The sequence below is a fragment of the Caretta caretta genome, chromosome 16 (assembly GCF_965140235.1).
Source record: "Caretta caretta isolate rCarCar2 chromosome 16, rCarCar1.hap1, whole genome shotgun sequence".
NCBI classification, from domain to species: Eukaryota; Metazoa; Chordata; order Testudines; family Cheloniidae; genus Caretta; species Caretta caretta.
Window position 1 is genome coordinate 12,242,566 of NC_134221.1, and position 23,517 is coordinate 12,266,082.

Below are 23,517 nucleotides of genomic sequence, written 5' to 3' on the forward strand. Positions count from 1 at the left end.
CTCTGAAAACCTAGGCTGAAATCGCAGGTGAAAGGAGTAGGTGGAGTCTCAATCTGGTGACTAGGGGAAGTTTGTCCACATCTCCAAACCAGGGGATATCAGCAAACAATCCCGGCTGCTGAGACAAGCCATGCGTTGTGTTGAGCCCCAGACAGCTGTGGCTGGTAGAAGGGCTTCAGACAGTTGGAGGGGTAATGTTCATGCAACATCTGTCATTTGGCCATTTTGTCCAATGAACTTAGTCAGGCTGCTACCAAAATCCCCGTCAGCTCCAGTCCCTCCCTGGTACAGTCAGCCAGTTTGCTCCACTCCTCCCATTGATAGGGCTAGGCCAGCCAGCTCCACCCCCGCTTCCCTGGCAGTCTCCAAGTATGATCCTTTCCTCCCTGACAGCCCCAGCTGCTTTCCCCACTCTAGGCTTCCTCCCAGCAACCTTCCAGCTTCCCTCTTCCAAAGGCCCCAGCTCCCACCCCAGCAATTCTGCAGCTTTGCGTAGCACCAGGACTGTGAAGGATTGTACCACTGCACCCAGCAAGAAATCCCACCTGGCATCCCCCTGCAGATAGGTCACTTGTTTCTTTGCAATATTAACTGGAGAAGGTTAGTACCTAGCACATTAAAACACAGTCAAAAGCAGCATCCAATGTACTCCTCTTAACTTAGATTTAGAAATTCAGGCAGGCTTGCACGCTTCCCCTTGCCCTTGCTCTCTCGCTCATGACAGTTTCTCCATAGTGGGGTCCCGGGCTGGTTTCTTATTTCCTCTACTGGGGTCCTACTGGTTCTTGCTGACCTCACTGTAATGAGACTCTGACTCCTTTCTGGATTCAGTGATTTAACTCTTGGCTCATCACTCATTCTGCTTAGTGAGATCCCTGGCTTGTTTGAGCTGCAAGAAACTGACACTGTATCTCTGTTCTCACACAGGAGTTCTTTAGACTTTGAGCCTCTGCAGTTCAAAGGGTGGCTAGAGATGAGGGTCCTTGGTGACTGGTCCAAGTAGAGTGATCAGGCTCTCTGAGCACAGCAGATGCTGCAGGAATAGGGTCCAGAGTCTCTTTGTGTTCCATGTGCGAGTGAGGTAGGGAGACAGTATCTCAGCAGCTAACACAGGGGTAGGAGGATGGCATCACACTGGCTAGTTTGAATTCAGGGATGCTGCACTTTGGTTGTCACTGCAAGAGGAGGGATGTGGTTTGCTGGTGTTTAGGGCAAGTTCACCTGCCATCTGTACATCTCAATTCCTGGAGCAGGGAATGACACTGCCCAGAGGGTAATGTGCACTTCATCCAAATCCCTGCTGCTTGTTCAATCCTCTTCCCTGTAACTGAGGATGGTCTGAAACAAAGGTTGAAGTCACCATTATATAAGCAGAAACAGCAGCAGCTTGCCAGGTGTTGGACATGAGCAGCCAGCAGCTGAGAGCAACCCATCTCCTCTAATATGTTCCTATTTAAACCTCCTCTCTTTTCATTCTACAAAGAGTCCAGCATTTCAGCCTCCTCCCTCTAAGAACAGCTAATCAGCTTGTGGCTGTGTGGAAGTGCCAAGCCAACTGGCAGGAGCATGGTAGTGGATTTCCAGCTGCTCTCCAGAGTTGAGCACTGTGGTTTTCGTAATGTGCTGGTCTTCGTACAAGTTGGATATCTGATAGCAGGGGTTTTACATTTCCAGGAAAGTAATTGGAGAGCCCACAGGTAATGAAGTATAACATGATCTGAAACAAGAAAATCCCTCATTTTATGGCAAGACCGGGAGCTAAAGCCTCCCTTTTTTTTTATATCTTCACTTTGAACCTGAAATCACATCTGCGGTGTCATTTGCAGCTCACATCTGGGGTCAGAACGTCCTTGAGCCAGACCCTCAGTTGGTGTAAATCAGCATAGCTCCATTACACCAGCTGAAGATCTGGCTCTGTATGTTGTTGCTGCTGCTTGTCAGCATGGCACAGGGCATCTGCACAGCCAAGCAGACCAGAGCCGCTCTAAGGACTGGCAAATAGCTCTTTTTAGTTAATATAATAGCATGACAAGGCCCAAGAGCCATCCATGCATTCCAGAAACCAGGCATCTACCTCTCCCTGGCTAGACCACAAGTGTGTAGGACAGAGGAAAAAACCAGGGCTGGGGACTGAAGGTATGATCAGTTTCTTGATCGGAATACAGCAAACTCAACCCATTGCAGAGGGACAATGCAAAACCTATGCCCCGCTTAAGTCTTCTTTTGTCGCTTTAAGTAGGACTTAAATGGTGCATTGGTTTTGTTCCCAGCCTTCTGCATGGGGCTGAATTTCACTCTATAAGGATAGCCGTTTGATCATCAGAAAGGAACAAATCTTTGAGCAGCAAGAGCTCATGCTAAGGGGGTTTGTCCCAAGATGAGGCTATTTTTCTGCTTATTTACTGGGTGTGTTAAGCCATTTTCATATCTTATATCCATCAACTTCACACCCTTCAGAACAAAACCCCAAGGAACAGACCTTGTTGGCTGAGACTGATTTTCCACTTCTAAGCCACAGATCCACTCCAACACCTTTATAGAATAGACGTGTGGCTGGTTTCTAATCTCATTACACTGGTGTGAATCTGGGGTAACTTCTATCAAAGCCAATGCTCCACTGAAGCCAGCGGAGTCGTTCGGAGTCACTGAGAGCTGAATTTCCCCCCTAGTGGTTTTACATTGTTCTTTTCCATTTCCTGCCACTGGAAACATGACTGAAGAATTTTGTGCAACTAAGTGCCTCCCTTTGCAGTCACTGAATATATCTGTTCATTCTGAGCATGAGAGGTCAGCGAGAGCCGGCAATGCCACATCGAGGAATGGCATTTAACTCACTGCAAATATCAAAGCTGCTTAAGAGCAATCCTACAGTCATTTCTGCTTTAACTTGTGTCAATGCAAGGAGAACTTATGCATTTCTGGTAAGGCGTTAAGGACTGTCTCTCTTAAACCAAGTAGCTGTCAAACTGTCGTCTATGGACCATCCACGGAGCCCTTACCGCAGGAAACATTTTGAGAACCATACACTGAGGGATCGAAGAATTGGGAGGGGACTTTCTCTTACCAACTGATCCACAAAATAGAAAACATGGAGCACCATAGTGTAAAGGAGTACTGCTGAAAACACCACCTCCTTTAGACGGACTATGGAGCAACTCACTAATATCTAGCACTTTTCATCCATAGATTTCAAACCACTTTCAGTATCATAAACCCATTTTAAATATGGGAAAACTGAGGCAAAGAGGTGAAGTGACTGGTCCAAGGTCACCAAGCAGACTAGTGGCAGAGTCAGAAATAGAGCCCAGGTCTCCTGAGTCCCAGTCAAGTACTCTATTCATTAGGTCACACTGCCTCTTACATGATATGCCTTGAAGCCTGTAAATGTCATTGCTGGATGGACGCAAAGCACCAAATACTGTCCCAATTCAGCAAAGCACGTAAAGACTGTGGGAATTAAGTATATGTACTTAAATGCTTTGCTTTCAGCAGGGATGGTTTGCTGAACTGGGCCTATGGAGCTGCATCTTTAGGTGTGGTTGCAACTCATAGGCATCTCTCTCCCTCCCATTCTGCAAGCACGGCTGCAACCCCCATGGAACTCCAAACTCTGCTGCTATGGGTCCTCTTTCAGTATTACTCTAACAGCCAAGGCATCTCTTGAAGCACCAGTTTGATCTCTGATCTGGAACAGTAAACAGTCATTTTTAACGAACGTGTGGGTGTTTGTTTTGTTTGGGTGGGTTTGTTTGGGGGGGCTGTCTTGCTATTTTGGTATGTGTGACTCAGCCCATCAGATCTGCCTAGTGGAATCTAATGTCCTGCAAGCAGCAAGAGTTCTGTGATGATTCACAGAGTTTTCCCCCTCAAAAATCTGGAGCATTCCATCAGACACATGTGGACGCTGCTCACAAGGGGAGATTGATCAGCCTTCTGCCGCAAAGAGGAGCTGGTTACCTCTTTCGATGAATTGGCCAGCTCTGCTTGGGCTTTTCCATTCTGAGAATCTTGCTCTGGGGGAGGAGGGCTGGTCCCAGCTGGTTTTCATTTAGAGTTAATAGGAACTGAAATGAGCCAGACTTTGAAATCAATCCTGTTTCCTTGGCACAGGCTCTTTCCTGACTCAGACTAAGGAGACTCACTCTTTCTCTCTCCCTCTCCCTCCAGTTACTCCAAGATTCCCCCTCCTTATTGTGAGAGAGATTTCATTCCCCACCTCTGCCACAACCTCAGGGCCTTCGTGTTCTTCAAAAGGAAGACTGTAACCCCTGCTGCTTAAAGGAATTGGACCTACACATTTCTCACTGCAGAAAACGGGAGTCATGCTGCTAAAATGCTGTGTCTTGCCCTCCCCCATGTTTGAACTAAAAGAGCTAGTTCATGTGGTGGTTCTGGAGAGACCCTGTATGAAAGCTGCACAGCTGAGCACTTAGTGATGCTTTGCACTTCTCCAGCTCTTTCCACCCAGCTGTTGACAAATACAGTATTAATCATGTCTCACTAGCTATTGCACTGTGGAGTAGTCAAGTATCCCTATCCCCATTTCACAGCCGGGCAGACAGAGGTACAGAGAAGAGAAGTGACTTGCCCAAGCCACACAGCCAGTCGGTGACAGAACTCAGACTAGAACCCAGGAGTTCTGCTACAAGTCTCTAGCACTGACCAACAGGCCACACTTTCTTTGTACGATGCATGCTGTTGACCATGTAGATGCTTCCACGGTAAACTTCAGGAGTTACATGACAGCGCTCTCAGTATAGAAGACCATCTCCTGCATTATGTTCTCTGTGACCCAGACTCTGGATGTCAAGCTGTGGAAGTCGACTCAAGAGGATGCCAGAATGACAGCTTTTAGCTACAGTCTCCCAGTTTGAGCTTTAGCTCTTTTTATAGGATTCCCCGATTGTATTTTTCATTTAATCTCATCTATCTGGCTGTACCAGCGCTCTTCACCATGGGCGAAGAGTCTCTTGCTGCTTCCCAATAATCACAAATTCAGACCTCTGAACCTTGAAAACCAGTTGCTTCTTGTTTTCGTTCCTTATATCCAGTCATGAGCTGCTCCTCCTCCAAACCACTGCTAGACAGAGAGATTACAAAATGTGTTTCTTGTAAATCTGAAACATTTATGTCTTCAAGTGCCCAGCCCCAATTATCTCCTAATTTCCTGAAAACTTGTGGACTGTCCTCGGTGGGGGGAAGGATTCTCTCAATCAGTTTATTAAGTGGAGCTTCTCATATGGAGACCTTGCAGAGCAGTAGGAAATGATAGGGTGTTTTTTCATTTTCCTTTATGTTCCTCCTTTTTCATATTTTTCTTTGCTAGCCTTATTGCACCTTTGGTTTCTTTCCTACCCCTGTTACTTCCTCTGAATCCATCCCCAGTTCCCCTGGCCCATACTCCCCCCTTCTCCCCTCACTCTTTCCATCTCCACCAATACACATTTTGATTACAGCAATCACATGCCTTCTCTTTAACTGACACGTTTCTAATCAGAGGGAGTGATTTAATGGCTTCCATTCAATGAAGCCCAAAAGGCATTGGCATTACATTGACAGTCATATTCCTGAGCAGGTTAATGAGCAGTATTGGATCAAAATTGTGTCCATGGGCTTTGGTAGGGTACATCACCCTTATAAGACTGCTTTTCATGACTGTCCTGAATGTCCTGACAATGCTTTCTTCCATCGCTGTGTTACATCTCCAGATGCATATTTCCTAAGTTTTCCAGAAGTGCTGAGTACTTGCAGATGCCATTTAAAATCGGGTCAATTGGGTCATATCTTCATCAACTTCAGTAGAGCAATGCTGATTAACATCATCTGAGAAGCTGGCCCACCTATGATTATTCTAGAAGTGGGGGCAAATCTAACCCCAATATCTGAACTCCAGCACACCTTTGGGAAGTTTGGATCCAGACTGGAACTTCGCTGTTCAGGTCTATTTGGCCTTTAATCAGTTTTGGAGTCTTCCTGAATGGAACATTTTATAGCAAATCTCCACTCACTTCTTATAACATTTTAGTCTGCAGGGTTTTAGGGCTGTAATGTAGATCTCCATTGGTCATGCTCTGTGAGTTATACAATGGGAGTGCATTTTCCTCTTCCCCCAAAAGCTGACAGATAGTGGACTGAAAAGAGCTGTTGCATAGGCTGTGTTCTCTCTCCTTGTCTAATGATTCTTGTACCCGAATGGACTTTAGTCGTCCCCACACATTTCCAGATACAGCCTGAAAATTAAAAAGTTAAATCCCAGTTTTTCCTTCAGCCACTCAATGTGTTAATTCATACATTAAGCTGTGTTATATATTTAAATGGGGGTAACAATGAAAGACGCCCACAGGCGCAAGAAGAGCTGAGTCGGGCTGAAAATTGTAGGAACAGCTGGTGCATGCAGTGTGGTGGTCTGTCTTTGTACAGTGTAGAGATTCATGGAACTGGGTGGGCGTTAATTATCAACAAAAGTTTCCCAATACATAAGATAAGCAACTGCTTCAAGTATCCATGTGGAGCATGGAAATTATGCAATAAAACAACCCATGTGCTCCTGAAACAAAGAGGTGGGAAACCTACTGAGAAAAGTGATGAACTGAGACCAGATGAAGAAATGACTGGACTTGTATACATCTTGAGAAATTACATCAGTGTTTAGAAAACTAACTCTAATGCAGCTAGTGACAGCTCAGTTGCTGTGAAGAGTGATGTGGAGAGAGGACTTGCTTAAGAGTGTAAGAAACCCTCGGGCTCTGAAGCACAAGGCAGTGGGATTGAATAGCTCAAGGCATTTTGGAAAAGGACAAAATGTTTCTGATGAGATGAAGGACTTTGGTATAAAGGCGGGAAGGAGGAGCCCTAAAACAAGAGTACCTGCTTCCTCCTGTTAAGCAAGGTGGAGTTATTGTCACAGGGTGAAAGTCAGCCCTGTGCAGAGGGCCGGCACAAAACCAGTGTGCCACTTAAGCCCTCAGACTAGAAGCTGCAGTGGGACTTAAGTGGTTTGTGGGCCTATGCTGGGTGAATTCCAACCCTCATCTATAGAATTGTGTGAGCGCCACCATCCTGGTTGTGTAGATATTTCACATGACTTGGTTTTTTTTGCACCCCTCTCAAATATTGCTTTATTTGCATTCCATGCAAGAAACATAACTCTTCATTGCCAAAGCCATCAGCCGCTAAAAACACCCCCGTTTGTTGGGAACCTAGCCGTCCCCTCACCCTTTGAAAAATATCCCAGACCTCTGGGGAAAAACCTGCAAAAATGGGCTCTTTCTCAAATTTGTAATGAAATTTTCAAATGAACAAACCAACAGATTGTAATTTCTGTTTTTCTTAAGCAAATATTTTTGCGCACCTAACACTGTATGGCTTTAGTTTAAAAATGCTCCCTTCACAATGTCGCATCACAAATACCATCATCTCCTAGAGGCACTGGCATGCTGCAATTTTTTTTACAGATCTGATAAACAGAGCAGTGTATAAAGGGATATTGCTATTTAGAAATAATCCCACTTAAGGAAGAACAATTGGAAAGAGGATTTGTTTTTTCAGCAAGATGATGACTAAAAGTTCCCATCAAAAAGCTTACAAACTTTCTCAAAGAATAAAAATCACCACGTGTGTAGTGCCTTAGCCCTCAGATTCAGCTGATTTGAATCCAGTAAAAAGACCTTGGGGTGAATTGTTTTTATTTATGGCTTCTCTATGGTGCCCATCACTGTAGTGTTTGCGCTAGAGATCAGTAGCTAAAAACACAGGAACTGGCAAAAGACACTAGAATCCACCATGCTGCAGACTCTGGGTGGGATTCTGGCACCTATGACTTCAGCAGAACCAGGATTTCACCCTCTGTTTTCTCACATGGACAGACAGACAAACCCTGATTTTTTTCCCCCAAAGGAAGCGTATTGGAAACCTTCAGATAACTGAGGGCTTTGGTTTTGCTGAGCTCACAGGGTTGCATCAGGCAGGGTTGTGATTAAGCCTGTACGTGGCAGTATGGCACACCATTTGCTCTTTCTTGCTGCCATCTTGTACTCCAGATTCTAAACTTACTTTTTGTTTTAAAATGAAAGTTTCTGGCTCTTATGGTTACAGAGAGAGCCTCTAAAAAGTGAACTAAGTGTAAAAACAACCAAGAGACATCTGCAGAACCTAAAACAATAACAGAGGTGCGAACTGCTCCTTTCATTTCAGCAGGGGCCAGCTCAGATACCCAATGACAGTAATTTTACATGTCAACCTCGTGGACAGTTTCACAGCTCACAGAAGAAAGAAAGAGGGAGTAATGTATGAAGATCAGCACAGTCTCCTGTGTGTGACAGCTAGCTCATTTTGGCACCACCAGTGTGGGGGCTTGGGAGATACTGCCACTTTTTCCCTCTCCGAATTAAGAAAGAGTCAAGCCCAAGGAGTTTAGAGATCCCATGAACATCTGAGCACCTGCCCATAGCTATGTCAGCACAGACTCTTAGGGTGGATGCAGCGTACACCAACAGAATGAGGAGTTTTGCTGATGTGAGAATACTACCTCCTTGAATGACATTAGCTATGCCAACAGAAGTGTGGTTATGTCAGCGTAACTATGTCTACACTGGGGATTTTGCCAGCATAGCTGTGTTGTCGGGGGAGAGGAGGGGTTTTCCCACTCCTGATCAACTTAATTATGCTGGTATAAATTTTAAGTGGAGACCAGGCCTGAGACAAAGAGAGATTAAGACATGTGGCCTGATGTCACATATCAAGTTGGTAGCAGAACTGGGAATGGGTACTCAAGAGGCCCAACTCCCCTTCTGTTACTCTCACTACTAGAGTTCATTGCCTCCAAACTCAGGGGCACAGTGAAAGGATTCCTTTAGGTTCCCAGTAGAAATATGAATTGTGGGTGTGCTGCAAGACTGGACCCTTGGTATTCAGCACTGATAAAGTGCAGCAGTGGTACAACCTGCTGTCATACTTCTGGGACAACTGTCGTTCTAGCCCATTGATCTGTGCATAGGCTTGGAAAGGTTCTGGCAAAAAAAAAAAAAAAAAAAACAACCCCTAACAACAACAACAACTGGGGAACAAAGAGGGGAGCTCCATGGGCTGGAGACAACTGATAGAAGGAATCAAGTACTCTGGAGCAGAGACAATAACTTTATGGAGGATTATTAGCCACTCTTTTCAGAATGCTCTTTTGAAATGTAAAGGAGTACTTGTGGCACCTTAGAGACTAACCAATTTATTTGAGCATGAGCTTTCCTGAGCTACAGCTCACTTCATCAGATGTTTACCGTGGAAACTGCAGCAGACTTTATATACACACAGAAATCATGAAACAATACCTCCTCCCACCCCACTGTCCTGCTGGTAATAGCTTATCTAAAGTGATCAACAGGTGGGCCATTTCCAGCACAAATCCAGGTTTTCTCACCCTCCACCCCCCCACACAAATTCACTCTCCTGCTGGTGCTAGCCCATCCAAAGTGACAACTCTTTACATAATCAAGTCGGGCTATTTCCTGCATAGATCAAGGTTTTCTCACATAGAAACTGGGAGTGGCTAAGTCATTATGCAAGGTAGCCTGTTTCCTCTTGTTTTTTCCTAACCCCCCCCCCCCCCAGATGTTCTGGTTTAACTTGGATTTAAACCTGGAGAGTGGTCAGTTTAGATGAGCTATTACCAGCAGGAGAGTGAGTTTGTGTGTGTATGGGGGTGGGGGGGATGTGAGAAAACCTTGATCTATGCAGGAAATAGCCCGACTTGATTATGTAAAGAGTTGTCACTTTGGATGGGCTAGCACCAGCAGGAGAGTGAATTTGTGGGGGGGGGGTGGAGGGTGAGAAAACCTGGATTTGTGCTGGAAATGGCCCACCTGTTGATCACTTTAGATAAGCTATTACCAGCAGGACAGTGGGGTGGGAGGAGGTATTGTTTCATGATTTCTGTGTGTATATAAAGTCTGCTGCAGTTTCCACGGTAAACATCTGATGAAGTGAGCTGTAGCTCACAAAAGCTCATGCTCAAATCAATTGGTTAGTCTCTAAGGTGCCACAAGTACTCCTTTTCTTTTTGCGAATACAGACTAACACGGCTGTTCCTCTGAAACCTTTTGAAATGTATGGCTCATGCAGAACGGAGTCGCTGTACTCAGGGAATTGAAGGGCTAGCTCAACTCTTCCATGGAGTGCAATAGGTTTGAACTGCTCTTGGAGCAGAGACCTCTAAGGCGCTTGTGTCAGATCAAAGCTGAGAAACACTGCATGTGACCAGGCTTGTTATGTGTTGATACTTTTGTTTAGCCAAAAGACATCCGATTAAACCAATCTGCTTCCACAGCGTCATTAGTGGTGAAATGCCGGAGAGAGATCTGGGCAGACACAACTGCTAGACTGATACAGGAAGATGAACTGGTACATACATACTGAGGAAAACTTCAAGTTCCAATTGCCCAAATGTACAAACTCTTTTTCAGTGATTGTCCAGCTGCTGTTAATTCCTGTCAAATCCAGTCTATCACCAGGCCCACAGCCACCGGCACTCCTAATAAAACACTGAATCCCTGGGCTCCTGTTTTCCAGCTGATGAAAAGGAGCTGAGACATGGCCCTGTGAAACTACTACTGTCTCATTCTTGTCTTTCACACATTTCATGCACTTCCAGTTCTATCCTGGGTCCAGTGTAGGGACCTAGAAGTCTGCTATATTTAACTACCTTTCACGCTCCCATGTCTGACTCCCCACAGCCTGGTTTACATATGCTTTGTGTGCATGGACGGGTTGCAGGTCTTGTGTGTGTGATTGAGAATAGGTGTAAACAGCAGTCCTATATGTGTGTGTCTTGCTGTCCAAGAGTCCCTCTGTATTTGTGCGTTTGAGTCTATTCCTATATACTGTACATAGGTCTGTGTGTAATGGGGTCTGTTTTTATATATGTCCATGCGTGTGAATTGTAATAATAATACAAATAGATAAAATGTGTGTGTAATGAGCAGAAAGATACTTAACAGGCAAGTAGAAAATAAAACCAGTCATTGTCAATACACTTCCAGTCTAGTAGGAATGCTAGTTAGCTATGCAGTGACTCCAATACACAGCCACTTTCCAGAGCCATTATTCTAAACAGCACTTACAGAGTTATCCAAACCCATATTCACTGCTGGTGAAAGGTGCTTGATTGAGAGAGTAAAAGTTCTCTCTTTATGCGTAGATAGAACAAAGCACAGCAGGAAACAGCAGGGCAACTTTCTCCGCCAATGAACTGACAGGGAGCACTGCCAAGAGCGAGAGGACTGTACAGTTCAATCAATCCTTGCTGTCTCTTCTGAAACTGCCAACAAAGAGGCCAGTTAGGATGCCATATTTGATGCCACAGGCAACTTTGCACGCAGAACTCCACTGAGACCTGCCAAACACTTCACATATGCTGACAAACAGTCATCAGATGGTGATGGTTAGTCTTTAGAGTCCTAGTCTGTATATGCCATGTGATCTGAAGGTTAAAAACCCTGCATCTTCTTACTGCTCCCCCCAGAACTAGGCAGCCTTCCTGGCACAGAAATCTCTCCATCGTGAAGTGGTTGGTAAGCCTCAGTTTCATGTCAGAGGAGCTCAGGAACAATCTTAACCTTGCTCCTGCTCTGCCATAGTGCTGATAAAGGGAATTTATTTTGTCACATCTCATGGTCCATTGGATTATTGCATAAACATCCTTCCTGTTTCTCTGCTCCCATGGGAATAGGACTGGAGGGGTAAAAGGACTTGTTACCTGGCACCATCGCCAGAGATGGGCTCCGATTATCATGCTCAGGGGGCGCACCATGGTTGCTGGGTAGAACTTTTACTTTAGTCTCTCATGGCTCTTTGGGTTTCTCCACTCTCCTAGGGACCAGAAGGGAAACCAGGCAAACAGGGAGAAAAGGGCAAAACCGGCCAGAAGGTAAGAGCCTGTTGCCAGTGTTACCTCCTTTTCATTCTCATCTCTTTGCTTCTTTAAGGTTTTGTTTCATTTTGCGTCAATAATCTGTATACGCCTCTTTTACAGGGCAGCAAGGGCTATCAGGGGCAGCTGGGCGAGACAGGCCCTCCAGGGAAGATGGGACCAAAAGGGATGCAAGGCCTTAAAGGATCCAGAGGTACCCTGGGACCTATGGTGAGAATACACCTGCAATTGATTGAGTGCAACCCAAAGTGACAAGTGGTAGGGTGAGCCTGGAGGGGGTGGGGAGGCATCTGTGTGCCTTGGGGAGACAGAACAGAGGCACAGAAAGGGGGTGAGGCAGAGAGAGGGATTCAAATTTACATTATTTTACTTCTTTTTCATGGTTTAAATTAGAGCTGATCGAAAATTTTCTAGCAAAACTTTCCTTTGAAAACGGAAAATAGATTTTTTTTTCCTAAACGAAATTTTTTACAAGGAAAGTTTTTGTTGGCTTGTTTATGCTAAAACAAAAATCAGATTTTTCTGTGAAAAAACAGAAAAAAATATTTGGGGAAGGTTAGGGGTTTTTTGGGGGGGAATTGCTTTTTTCTCCCATTTTTTTCTCCTCCCCCCTTTCCAGTGGCAAATTATTTTAGGGGCAAAAAGGAGAGAGAAAAAGAGGAAGGGTGGGGGTAAAAGAAAAAACTACAAAATTTTCCATTTTAACATCATAAAATCTGGAAAAAATGGTTTTGGTTTTACATCAAAAAACTCAAACATTTTCACAAGAATTTTTTTTTCAAAATTTCCCATGTAAATATTTTTCCAACCAGCTCTAGTTTTAGCTGATCAGTGATTTTAATAATTTGCTACTTTGCCACATGAGAAGGAATCTCTCAAGTTTTCATTTGTTGATAGCAGATGTAGCCAGTTAAGGATACATTGCAGTTTTATATGGACTCTCTCCTCTCAAGTCTAACTCTTGAGAATATATTTCTGGAAGAGGGAATGAGCTGAGAAGCTGTATTTGCTCAGAGCATTCCCTTTAGACTGCATACTCATGGTGAGAGCAGCTTCCAAGTCAAACTGTTTTATTACGTGGAATTCTGCCTTGGACTTCTGCCCCAGCCATACACCCACTCTTGATCCACTATCTGGAACACTTGCAATGAGCACAGATAGAACATGATAAAGGTTTTGGGTGTGGTGCTGGAGTGAGGCTGGGAGACAGAACAGCAGCAGTTCAGTTACCTCAAGATTGTCAGACAGTGGGATCCAAACAGTCGCAACAGGCAACAAATATTTCTTCATATGTATCCAACCAGCAGGGTAACTATCATGACTGAGTCATGGGCCATCAGACGTAGTGGTCAGAGCAGGAGTCAGGATGAGTTGGGTACCAGAGGGTCAGAGTCCGAGAGAGGCCACAGGGCAAACCAGGAGTCAGGCGTCATTAGGCAGCATTGTCCATTACCAGGAGGTCATAGTCCAAGATAGGTTGGAGGGTAAACCAAGAGTCAGGCATCAGGAGGCAGGCACGTACAGAAGCTGGAGTCTGGGATCTCTCGTGCACAGGGTCTAAAGCAGGACAGGCGGGCAATCTGTATGTGGTTTGGACAACTCACTGTCATGGCTTCCTGTTTTAAGTACCAGTGCCAGCTAATCTGTGGGCTCTGAGGAGCTGCCACTCAGGTCCTGCTGGGTGGTACATCCTCCTTGGCCCAGCCTCACAGGGTCCTCCCACAGGATCACCCCTAAGCCTCCAGTGGAGGTATCAGTGGCCCAGAACCGCTGTGGTTCCGGGTTCTAGCCCTGCAGGTTCTTATAGTAATTGCTTAAGTATCACTTGCCTCCTCTGATTTAATCTGTAGAACATACTGAAAAGACAGGAAGGAACCAGGAATTGCTAAGATGTTTCAGAACAGTAGCACTGAGTGACTGAGCAACAGCGATTCTGCTGTGATTTTTAAGGCCTCCATTAAAAGTTATGGTCTTTCCAATAGATCGTCCCTGCAGACTACTTTGGCAGAGTCTCCATGGATTATTTCTCAGGGAAGCAGAGAAATTTCTGAGCAGCAGTCTGTTGGACTGAGTGTATCTTTTCAGTCTGTCCTTGAGGAAAGGGTAAAAAATATGATGGAAAAAATGGAAGATTTGGACAGTCTAATGAGACCTTACAGTTTCTGACCAGCAAGGTGGGGTACAGGGCAGGTCGTGTGAGTGGATCCTGTGGGCAGAACCCTCCTCATGGCACACTCAAGCAACTCCTTGGACTTGTACAGTACTCACGTTGATGGACTCCAGGAGGAGCTACCCACACCTTTTGTGGGAAACCCAACACCAGGTCTCTGAAGCAGGATACTGGAAGATCCCAAATGACCTCAAACAAGAAAAAGTCTTGTTTCCCTCTAAAACAAAGTACACTCCCATTCTGATAGATCACCAGAAAAATCCTCAAATTCAGGAAGCCATCCTTTGCACTCTATAGATTGATTATCTGCTTTCTCGGTCCATATCCATGCATGCCAGCACTTGAACTTCCAGCAGTAAAGGGGAAATGGTTAATGATCGTATGATTTGTGTGATGGTTTCTATCATCTGGAGTGACTAATGCATGCAACTCCTCCTGTGACCAAGAATTCTATATTCTACCCATTGAGTAAATGAAGCATAGAAATTATCAGGGTATAAAATATAAAGCACCAGAAGGAGATATGTCCCTTAGCGTCAACAGTTAAAACTTACTCCGCTCACCACTGGCTAGAAAGGTAGTATGAGTTTGCCAGTATCTGCAGTTTAGTAGCAAAAGGCTTGCATCCAGCTTTAATCTGAAGATCAGGATTTGGAAACTCTTTTTTTAACCTTTTGTTCAGATTCCTAAAACATCAGCTCTTGCAACTCCCTAGTCAATTGCAGCTCAGGAGCTGACTCCTCAATGCCATCTTTATTGCCAGGCCTGAGAACCACAACAAACAAAAGCGGTCTTTGTATGTTTAAGGGTTCAGGCCTTCATCAGAACTGTCTCACTGAAAACTTCACTGAAGGAATATTCAGCAAAAAAGACCTTGTATTAGAAGTTAGCAATAGAGTCCAGAGGGGAAAGGCGAAGAGCAGAACATTAGCACAATGTTCACACATCACCCTTTGCTAGTTTTATTATGTATGTATCCAAGGATGCTGGAACAATTTGTATAGTGAGGGTGCTGAGAGCCATTGAACCAGACTGTAAACCCTGTGTATAATGGAGTCCACTTCAAGACAGCGGGTGCGGCAGCACCCCTAGTTCCAGTACCTATGTATACATCTAGCAGTTAGCAAGGCATTATCCACATTGCATTGTCTTGAGATTTTCCTCTATATGCCCAAATGATTTGGAGAGCAAAGGCAAGAGTTTAATTTCCAGGATACGTTGGCATAAGAGGAAAGACCAGGACTCTACATTTTTAGGAGTTATAGGAGTCCAAAAATATGAGCCAGTTCCCAACTGGAAAAGAACTGATTACTGGGATGTCAATATTTCTGTAAATGAGCTGGGAACCTCACTGATAAACTCTTGGCAGAGACTTGGGTTAGAGTAGCTACCCTCCTATCGATCTGATAACTGAGTGCAGAGAATACTTCAGGATGCTGCTGCCATAAGGCTACCTGGTTTGCCCAAAGAATAGATGGGAGCATTTCAGTTTAATCTCCCAAGCCTAAGGTTTGCCTGTCTTGAAAGTCCACTTTCTGCAGGCCAATTCAGCGTGTGGTTTCTGAAGACAATGACAGCAGGCTGTTCTAATGGCATTTTTCTGTGTGATTGCTTCCACAGGGTGCTCCAGGAAGGATGGGAGCTCAAGGGGAACCTGGCTTAATGGGTTATGAAGTAAGACTGCTTTTTTGATGCTCATTCCCCTGTTTTACCCATTTCCAAATCTAACATCATAATTAGCCCAGGATGCAAAACTAATTTAACTATATTTATATTTCCAAACTATAATAACTATATTTGTTGGGATGATAGACAGCTCAGTTCTTTATTATTCTCAGTCTGGGCTGTGGAGAATTCTTCAGATCTGGTTTTACTCCATCTTCCAGGCATGGATAATGTCACTGCTGATGCTTCTATATTTCTCTGAAGCCTGCACGTGCAATTCAGGTGTCTCTGTAGTCAGCAATACAGGATCCTATCACAGAAGTGACTCCATTTTTACAATCCCATCATATGTTTTCTGTTCTCCCACAGGGGCATGCAGGACCGCCAGGGCCAATCGGACCACCAGGGCCAAAAGGTGAAAAGGTAAGAGCTAAACTGCATGAAATTTGCCATCTCCTGTTCTGCATGAGCCAAAAGTGCCCCTGCTCGGAGAGCAGCACCCATTCCAAGCGAAGCACCAGGGCACAGCTCCCACAGACCCATTCAAATAAACACTAGCACCTGTAATCCAACACAAACACAAAGATGTGAACCATAGATGTGCAGACAACCCTTAGCCACCCGCTAGCTGCAAACATGTGGCCTGGGAAATAGAAACTGTGACATCCTGTGCCAAAAACACAAGCTTCTACTGCTTGAGCTGAAAGAGGCTCTTGATTTAACCATCATCAATAATAGCAGCACTAGCTACATTGTATCCTCTCTTTCTCCCACTGACCTGCTAGAGGCAGCTGTTCTCAAACTGTGGGTCGTTTTAATGGGGTCTCCAGGGCTGGCTTAGACTTGCTGCGGCTCGGGGCCGAAGCCTGAGGGCTTCAGCCCTGGGTTGCAGGGCTCAGGTTACAGGCTCCCTTCCTGGGGCTGAAGCCCTTGGGCTTCGACTTTGCCCCCTCCCTTCCACCAGGGCGGCTGGGCTCAGGCTTCAGTCCCCGCTCCTGGGGTTGGGTGGTAATTTTTGTTTTCAGAAGAGGGTTGTGGTGCAGTGAAGTTTGAGAACCCTTGTGTTAGAGGATGAGCATTAGAAACTGATAAACATTTGGACAAGTCTGGCATCCCATTCAGCAGAGGGCAGTGGTGCCAGTTAGGATATGTCTATACAGCAAAAAACAAAACAAAATATGGCCGTGAGTCTCCAAGCCCAGTCAGCTGACTCAGGCTTGTGGGGCTTGTGCTGCAGGGCTAAAAATAGCAGGGTAGACATTCAGGCTGGAGCCCAGGCTCTGGAACCTGGCAAGTGGGGAGGGTCTGAATCACTGCTGTCTTTAGCCCTGCCGTGCAAGCCCAAGTCAGTTGACCGGGCGTAGCTCTGAGGCTCTCTGCCACAGGGTTGGCGGGGGGAGGGGGGAGGGGAATTCTTTTTTTTGTTGCGTAGACGTACCCAAACACACAAGCCAGTGCATTATCAGTGCAAGTCAGGATCAGGGCACACAATCCACCAGGACACCATTTCCAGGCACCCATACTCTCTTGTATCTCTGGAAGGGCCCATAGGCATGAATATTGGGGCCGTTTCCTAGTTCCACAGAAATTCTACTGAATCCCCAAGATAAAAGAAATTAGATCAGTAGGTTTTGTTGTAAAGTCAAACTAAAACTGTGCACACATGCCCCTAAAACTGTCTGCTCTTGGAAAATCTTCCTGCTATTTCTGTTTGTTCCAGCCTATTACATTTCGTAAGTGAAGCACAAATGGTCTCCCTTCCCCCATCCCATTTTACTCATAGCCTCTCACGCCTGTGACTTTTGTCCACCTACACCCCTTGACTGCAGCTGGAATGAGTCAAAACCCTTGTTCCACTGCTGCATTCTTTCAAGGCTTTTGCTGAGTCAGCTTGATCGTACCCAATTCAGGCTGGAGAAGTGACTCATATTTTAGTGGCTTCCTCTCGGCACAGCTTGCTGCTCAATGCTCTGAAGATGATCCCAGCTGGCTTTGGCTGTACTTGCATTGTTGCCGGAGCCAATCACATGTCTGTCAGTAGCTACAGCAGCAGCTTTCTTCCCCCCTGCGCAGGAAGGAAAAGAGTAGTAATTGGAAGTGGTTGCAAATTGGACCCTACCATGAGAAAAGTTGTTTGAATTTTTATTGATCCTCGTTTTCTACCCTACTGTACTTAGTGTTCCTATTGCAGGAAGCACTCAGTGCAGGGTTTGAATTATTGGCATCCCTCAGCACTTGTGTTATTGCACATGGTCACAATCACAGACGTGCATCTGCAGGCAAGAGTTTCCTTCCTTACAGGGACTCCTGAGATTCTAAGAAGAGATCTCATGGGTACATCTTTGCCAGGACTTTGAACCCATTATACCAAGTGAGGATTCCAAGTGGAAAGGCACCCATAGCTAGGCCCTTCTACCTTGGTGTGTCTAGAGATTCTTTACATTGACATGAGTCTCTGAGACATGTGAGTTGGTCTCCTTTTACGCTGTGACTGACTCCACTGCAGAAGTTGTGACAAAATATTAGAAGGAGTTAGGAGAGCATCCAGTTGTTGAATTTAGATACACTCTCAACCCAGAGATGCTGCCCCAGGCATGATTATTATTGATGTCACTGAGAATTCCTGAACTTCTCTCTCTGCTCCCTTCCAACCTTAAGATGTGTCTCTGGCACTGGGGCATCTGACCATTTCTCTGAGACTCCCTTATCTCCATCACCAGCTTGCTGAGTAGCTTCTCCATCTTTGTTTTTATGGCCACCCCATCCTCTTTTTGTGCTACCTGTTAGCTTCCCAAACCTTCCCATAGTGTTCTCCAGTTGTACCAAGGTGAATGGCCCCCAGCTTCTGTGTCCTCCATTAAGTGGCATCCATTCTCCAAGAAGTCTCCTGCCATCATCTGGCTCAAAGTAGCAGAGCTAAAACTTTCCACCAAGCACAGGCCAAGATGCAGGATTTGTTGTGTCTAAACCACCCAAGGCAGATGGCTCCAGCCTCCTTTTGAAAACCTCCAGCAAAGGAGCTTCCATGACCTCCCTAGGCAGACTGTTCCGTTGTCCTACTGGTCTTACAGTTTGTTACACATTGTCCTTTGAGAGACTGGCCCAGGTTTCCAGACACATTAGATACAGGAGGCTTCAGTATCCTGGCGCAAAACAGTGAGTGTAACACACCAAAAGCAAAAAGAGCCATTGTCTCTAAGCAGTGAAATACAGAGGAGAATGAGATGTGTGCAGATATTAGACTTTGTATTGTATAGTCATTATTGCTGGTTTATCCCTACATACTGCAAATTTTAAGCTTATCCAAGGTGCCCACCTTGGTATTTAATGCTCCCAAAAATCCTTAATCTGAACAGATTTGCTTGCCAATCCCTCCTTCTCTATAGCTACCAATTTGCCAGAACCACCCTTGGCAATTGGCCTACCCAGCCTCAAGAGACTTGCTTGGCAAACTGTGCTTGCAATCACTGTGCTTGGAAACCTGTCCAACACCAGACAACTGCTAGCTGTGCTTTAAAGCCTCACAATTATCAGGCAGTGCTTCTGCTGCTGGGATTGGGAACTGCTTTGGATGCCAGCCACTGACAAACATGCTCCTGCCATCCCAAGTGGACTGGGCTAGCACACGTTAATTAGATGGCACAGGTTGCAGGACCAGTAATCAATTTCCGGAGGATCAGGAATAGCAGTGGTACACAAAAGGAGCAACTGCAGAAAGACTACAAGAATAAACAGCAGAGGCATTAAGAAGATGGAGAGAAAATGTATCCCAAACCAAACAGCTGCTGTTGGAAGTCACCATACCAGAGGCAATATATTTACACAGCATTTACCAGGAACTTTTCAAAATTAAATTATATACAGGGGTCATTTCATCCTCCAGTGAAATGCAGCCAACTCTGGGTTAAATCTGGGAAGTGAAAGTGAATCCCATAGTCAGCTGAGAAATGCAGGGGAATGTAATTACCCAAATTGGAATTTGGCCAGGATGTCATATTAGGGAGGCAGCTGCCTGACTGGCACTTCGTTGGTCAGCTGCTCTCTTTGATACCTGTTTCTTTGAATGAGCTATGTCATGACGCAGTAGTTAGGTGGACCCTGCTGCCTCGTGGGAGAGACAGACCACCCTGGGACAGAATGACACTTCTGACAGGCTCATGTGCCCCAGGGGTGTATGTACCACAGTTTGGGAATCTCTGCTCTTGTTCAAACAGGAATTAATTCAGGGAAGTCCTATGAGCTATGTTATACAGGAGGTCAGACTAGAATTGGATGATCACAGCGGTCCCTTCCTGCCTTGGACTCTCTGAATCAGAGCATTACAATATCTCTGCTGTTAAGTACCATGGGAACTTGTAATGACCGCAAACGGTCAAGCCCCCTGTTTTTCATCGTACCTGAAAGGTGGCACCTCCACCAGTACAGTGATGCTTTAATCCCATCCTGGGGCATTGGTTCTATAGTGGCACGGGGAACGCAGCATTACTTGCTGAATCCCCAGCACCACTTCCTGAAGCATGTCGGTGTTCCATGGGGGCCTCTCATCTAAGTCCTAGCCTCACCCATCCCTCCTTATCTTATAAGAACTGCCTGGATCACAGCACACGAATACACGTGTCAGGATCCTTCCCCAAGTTAACGTGTAAACTTAACACCAAATGAGGAAGAATTCAGACCTTGGAGATGAGAGTGAAGCGAAAGCTGCAGAGGGAAGAAATGGGGCCGTGATTGTGCTGTGACTTTTTAAACTCTGTAGGAAATTAGCAGTGCAGAAGAAGGGTATTTAATGGTGGAGAAAGTCTGCCCTTTTCCAAAGCACTAATTAGCCTGAAGATATCCATTATTTTGGAATTGAATTCCACAGCACCATCCCAGTTAATTATTCTGCTGGATTTTAGTACACTCACAGCTCCTCACAGAGGCCTTGCTCGGATCATTTGGCAGCCGCTTAGGATTGTCCAGATGAGATCCTTTTAAAAATTACAAACTGGTGTATCTCACTTTGGGAGGGGAGCCAACAACAACAAGCCTTTCCTTTTCCTCCATGCATTTTCCATTTGTATCCCAACTTGTTTACTTTTCTGCCCTTTACTGTAACTTTTTTTTAACTGCAACTTTCCAAAGAATTAGCAAAGACCTTTAGTCTCCCTCTCTCTGAAAATAATCCAAACGTCAAGAAGTCCTAGAGAAGCTCAGCCCTGCGGTACTGGAATTTATCAGTCAGGCTTAAGACCCCTGTAGCATCCAGGAGCTGTTGAAGACCTGTAGGGAAGGTGTCTAGTATATATGGGATCTAGAGCATCATCACTCTGTTCTAGGGACCAGCTACAGAGATCTTGACACTCTTTGAAGAAGTCCCAAGTTTAGAACTTTCTCTGAACTGAACCCTGATCATGTCGGATTAGGATGTGAAATGAAAAGGCATCCACAACCTCTTTGGAGAGAAGTATCCAATGTCAAGCCTTCTGCATCCTGATACGTACATTCAGATTCTTATCTGAGACTGAGGAGCTGTGGCTTTGTATCCCTATTTCCTGAGGGTCCCTACTACTCTAACAGTGGCTAGAAAGTAGATCAGTTGTAAGGTATTAGCTGGTGGCTTCACATAGGAAGCCCTTTCACAGTGGAGTCTCTGGGGGCAGCATGGGAAGGACTGTTAGACATATTTTGTTTCTTATTTTTAATCAGCCACCCAAATCTCTCCATCTATTGCCCAACTCTATACCCATGAGCAGTCCTTGCACAGCTTCTCTCTATATTCCATTCCTCAAGAATCCTACTGAATCTCCCAAACATGTTATCCCTTAAAAATGGAAATGTAAACCTAACCCCACCAGTACCACTCCAAATCCTTGGCGTAAGATAGTGAATTTTGGAATGGCAGTACACAGAGAAAGGAAAGAATGCCATTATCTCTAAGAATATAATGGAGGGGATATGAATTGCTTAGTTGTCATCATCTTAGCGTATGTGCAATGTCCCTCAAGTGGCACGTGACTAGGATTCATCACCGAATTTGATCCGCTGGTTGGATCATTAGCTTCCCCAGCTTGAGCTGGGTCCTGATGGGGAGTGCGACATGAACACCGATCTGAATACCACCAGATGCAGTGTTGCAAAACCTGTAGGAATCTAACTCTGCCAGTCTGCAAAAGTTAATCTTGGTGCAAGGCCCTCTTCATCCTTGAACTGAAAGCCTGCAATATAGCTTGGCACATCCCCTTCCCCGGTGCCACAGTCACACTTGATAAACTTCCCCTGTGCCTACACCCACCCTCAGAAAACGAGCTGTTGGCAACAGCCGCGCTCTGCTGCTGAACGCAGTTGGGACTGTCTGAAGCTGAGCATTGTCAATTGCATACCTGCCATTACCAAAAGTCAAGGACAGACAAACAGTTCTGCATGTCTTCTCCCAGGTGGCAGCATCATTGAGCAATTGCCAAATGTTCGGGGCATCATGGGTACCCACAGCACCATAGAGGACTTATGGAAGAAAGATAGAGGGGACCTTAATAACCACACTGGGATGGTTTGTAGAAACCAATTACCAGAGAATTACGAAGACTCAAGTACTTGGCTCCACATGAATTAACTTTGTGAGTTCCCATACATGAGAGAACTTTTGGTGCAGCAGCCCCAAAGAGTCAGAACCCAGCAGCCCCCATGTGCCAGGAGAAAGGATCACCTAAAAACTGCAGTACAACAATCCTAAGGACCTGGAACCCCAAAGGAGCTGTGAAGTGCATTAATCCTGAGGAGCCAGTATGTCAAAGATTCAGCAACATCAAGTCGCCAAAAACCAGAGGAGCTGGAATGTAGCTATCACGCAGGGAGCTAAGAGACAGATGTCTCTGAACTGGGCTCGAGAAGAAATAGGACACTGTAACCCCAAGTGATTTACGCAAGGGAATTTAAAACAACGACAGCAAAACAGCATCTATGTTTTAGAGGGTGAAATGCACAGGAAGGGTAACTGAGTGCCTCATTGTGAGCCCCTCGCTCAGGCTGCTGAGTAGTTACTCACACAAGTCATCCCACTGAATTCCATGAAATTACTCACATAAGCAGTTGTGTAAGGGGCTCACCATCTGGTCTGAAGTGACTACAAGAACAGTTTGTGATAGCCGCATGTAGCCAGGGTATGTATTTGGAGCAGTTCTGCTCCCTTTATAGATCAGGGAATGTGCAATCGGGTGAGGAAAAATGCGGCTCAATTCCGAACTAGGTTGACTGTCAGGGAGATACAATTCAGAAGGTCAAAGAAGCATCCTGCTCCCTCCCATTGCTTAACTTTATAGGCAGCTGCAAATAACTCTGTGTAGTTGCGTTCCTCAGAAAAGGGTAGCTAGACCAGGCAGAAGCAGTCCGCAAAGAAACCATTCAGACATCACTAGAAAACTAACGCTCTTGCCAAAGCCAGCACTGTACTGCAGCCCTTGGCTTAGAATAATCCTTCTTCTTGGTACAATAAGGATTGCTGTCTACCCCACTCCTCCTGGCACGAGATAGTATGTGAGCAAACTCATGTCACAGCATGGACAGTTTTGCACAATTTTGCTGGTGCCGGGTTGTTAGGGATGGGCAAATTGGTTCCAATCAATATGAACCAACCCAAAATTTAGACCCAATTTTTTGGAAGTTCAAAAGATTTGAAATAACTTTGTCCTCCTCTCCCTTCCCCACCCACCACCACTCTCCCCTTGTTTTCCAACTTTACCCATTTCTGTGTTTCTGCTTCCTGACCCAGATGGAACTGGGAAGG

General features: G+C 45.4%; 1 protein-coding gene across 6 annotated transcripts in view; it reads left to right on the forward strand.

Moving 5' to 3' along the window:
• The window catches only part of COL27A1 (collagen type XXVII alpha 1 chain), a 239,406-nt gene that overhangs the window by 190,594 nt on the left and 25,295 nt on the right, over positions 1-23,517 (forward strand). For all 6 annotated transcript variants that reach the window (XM_075120654.1, XM_048823074.2, XM_048823076.2 and 3 more), the window contains 4 exons: positions 11,864-11,917; positions 12,023-12,130; positions 15,711-15,764; positions 16,125-16,178. In XM_075120654.1, the coding sequence (XP_074976755.1) occupies positions 11,864-11,917; positions 12,023-12,130; positions 15,711-15,764; positions 16,125-16,178 (270 nt within the window). The remainder of the gene's footprint in view (positions 1-11,863; positions 11,918-12,022; positions 12,131-15,710; positions 15,765-16,124; positions 16,179-23,517) is intronic.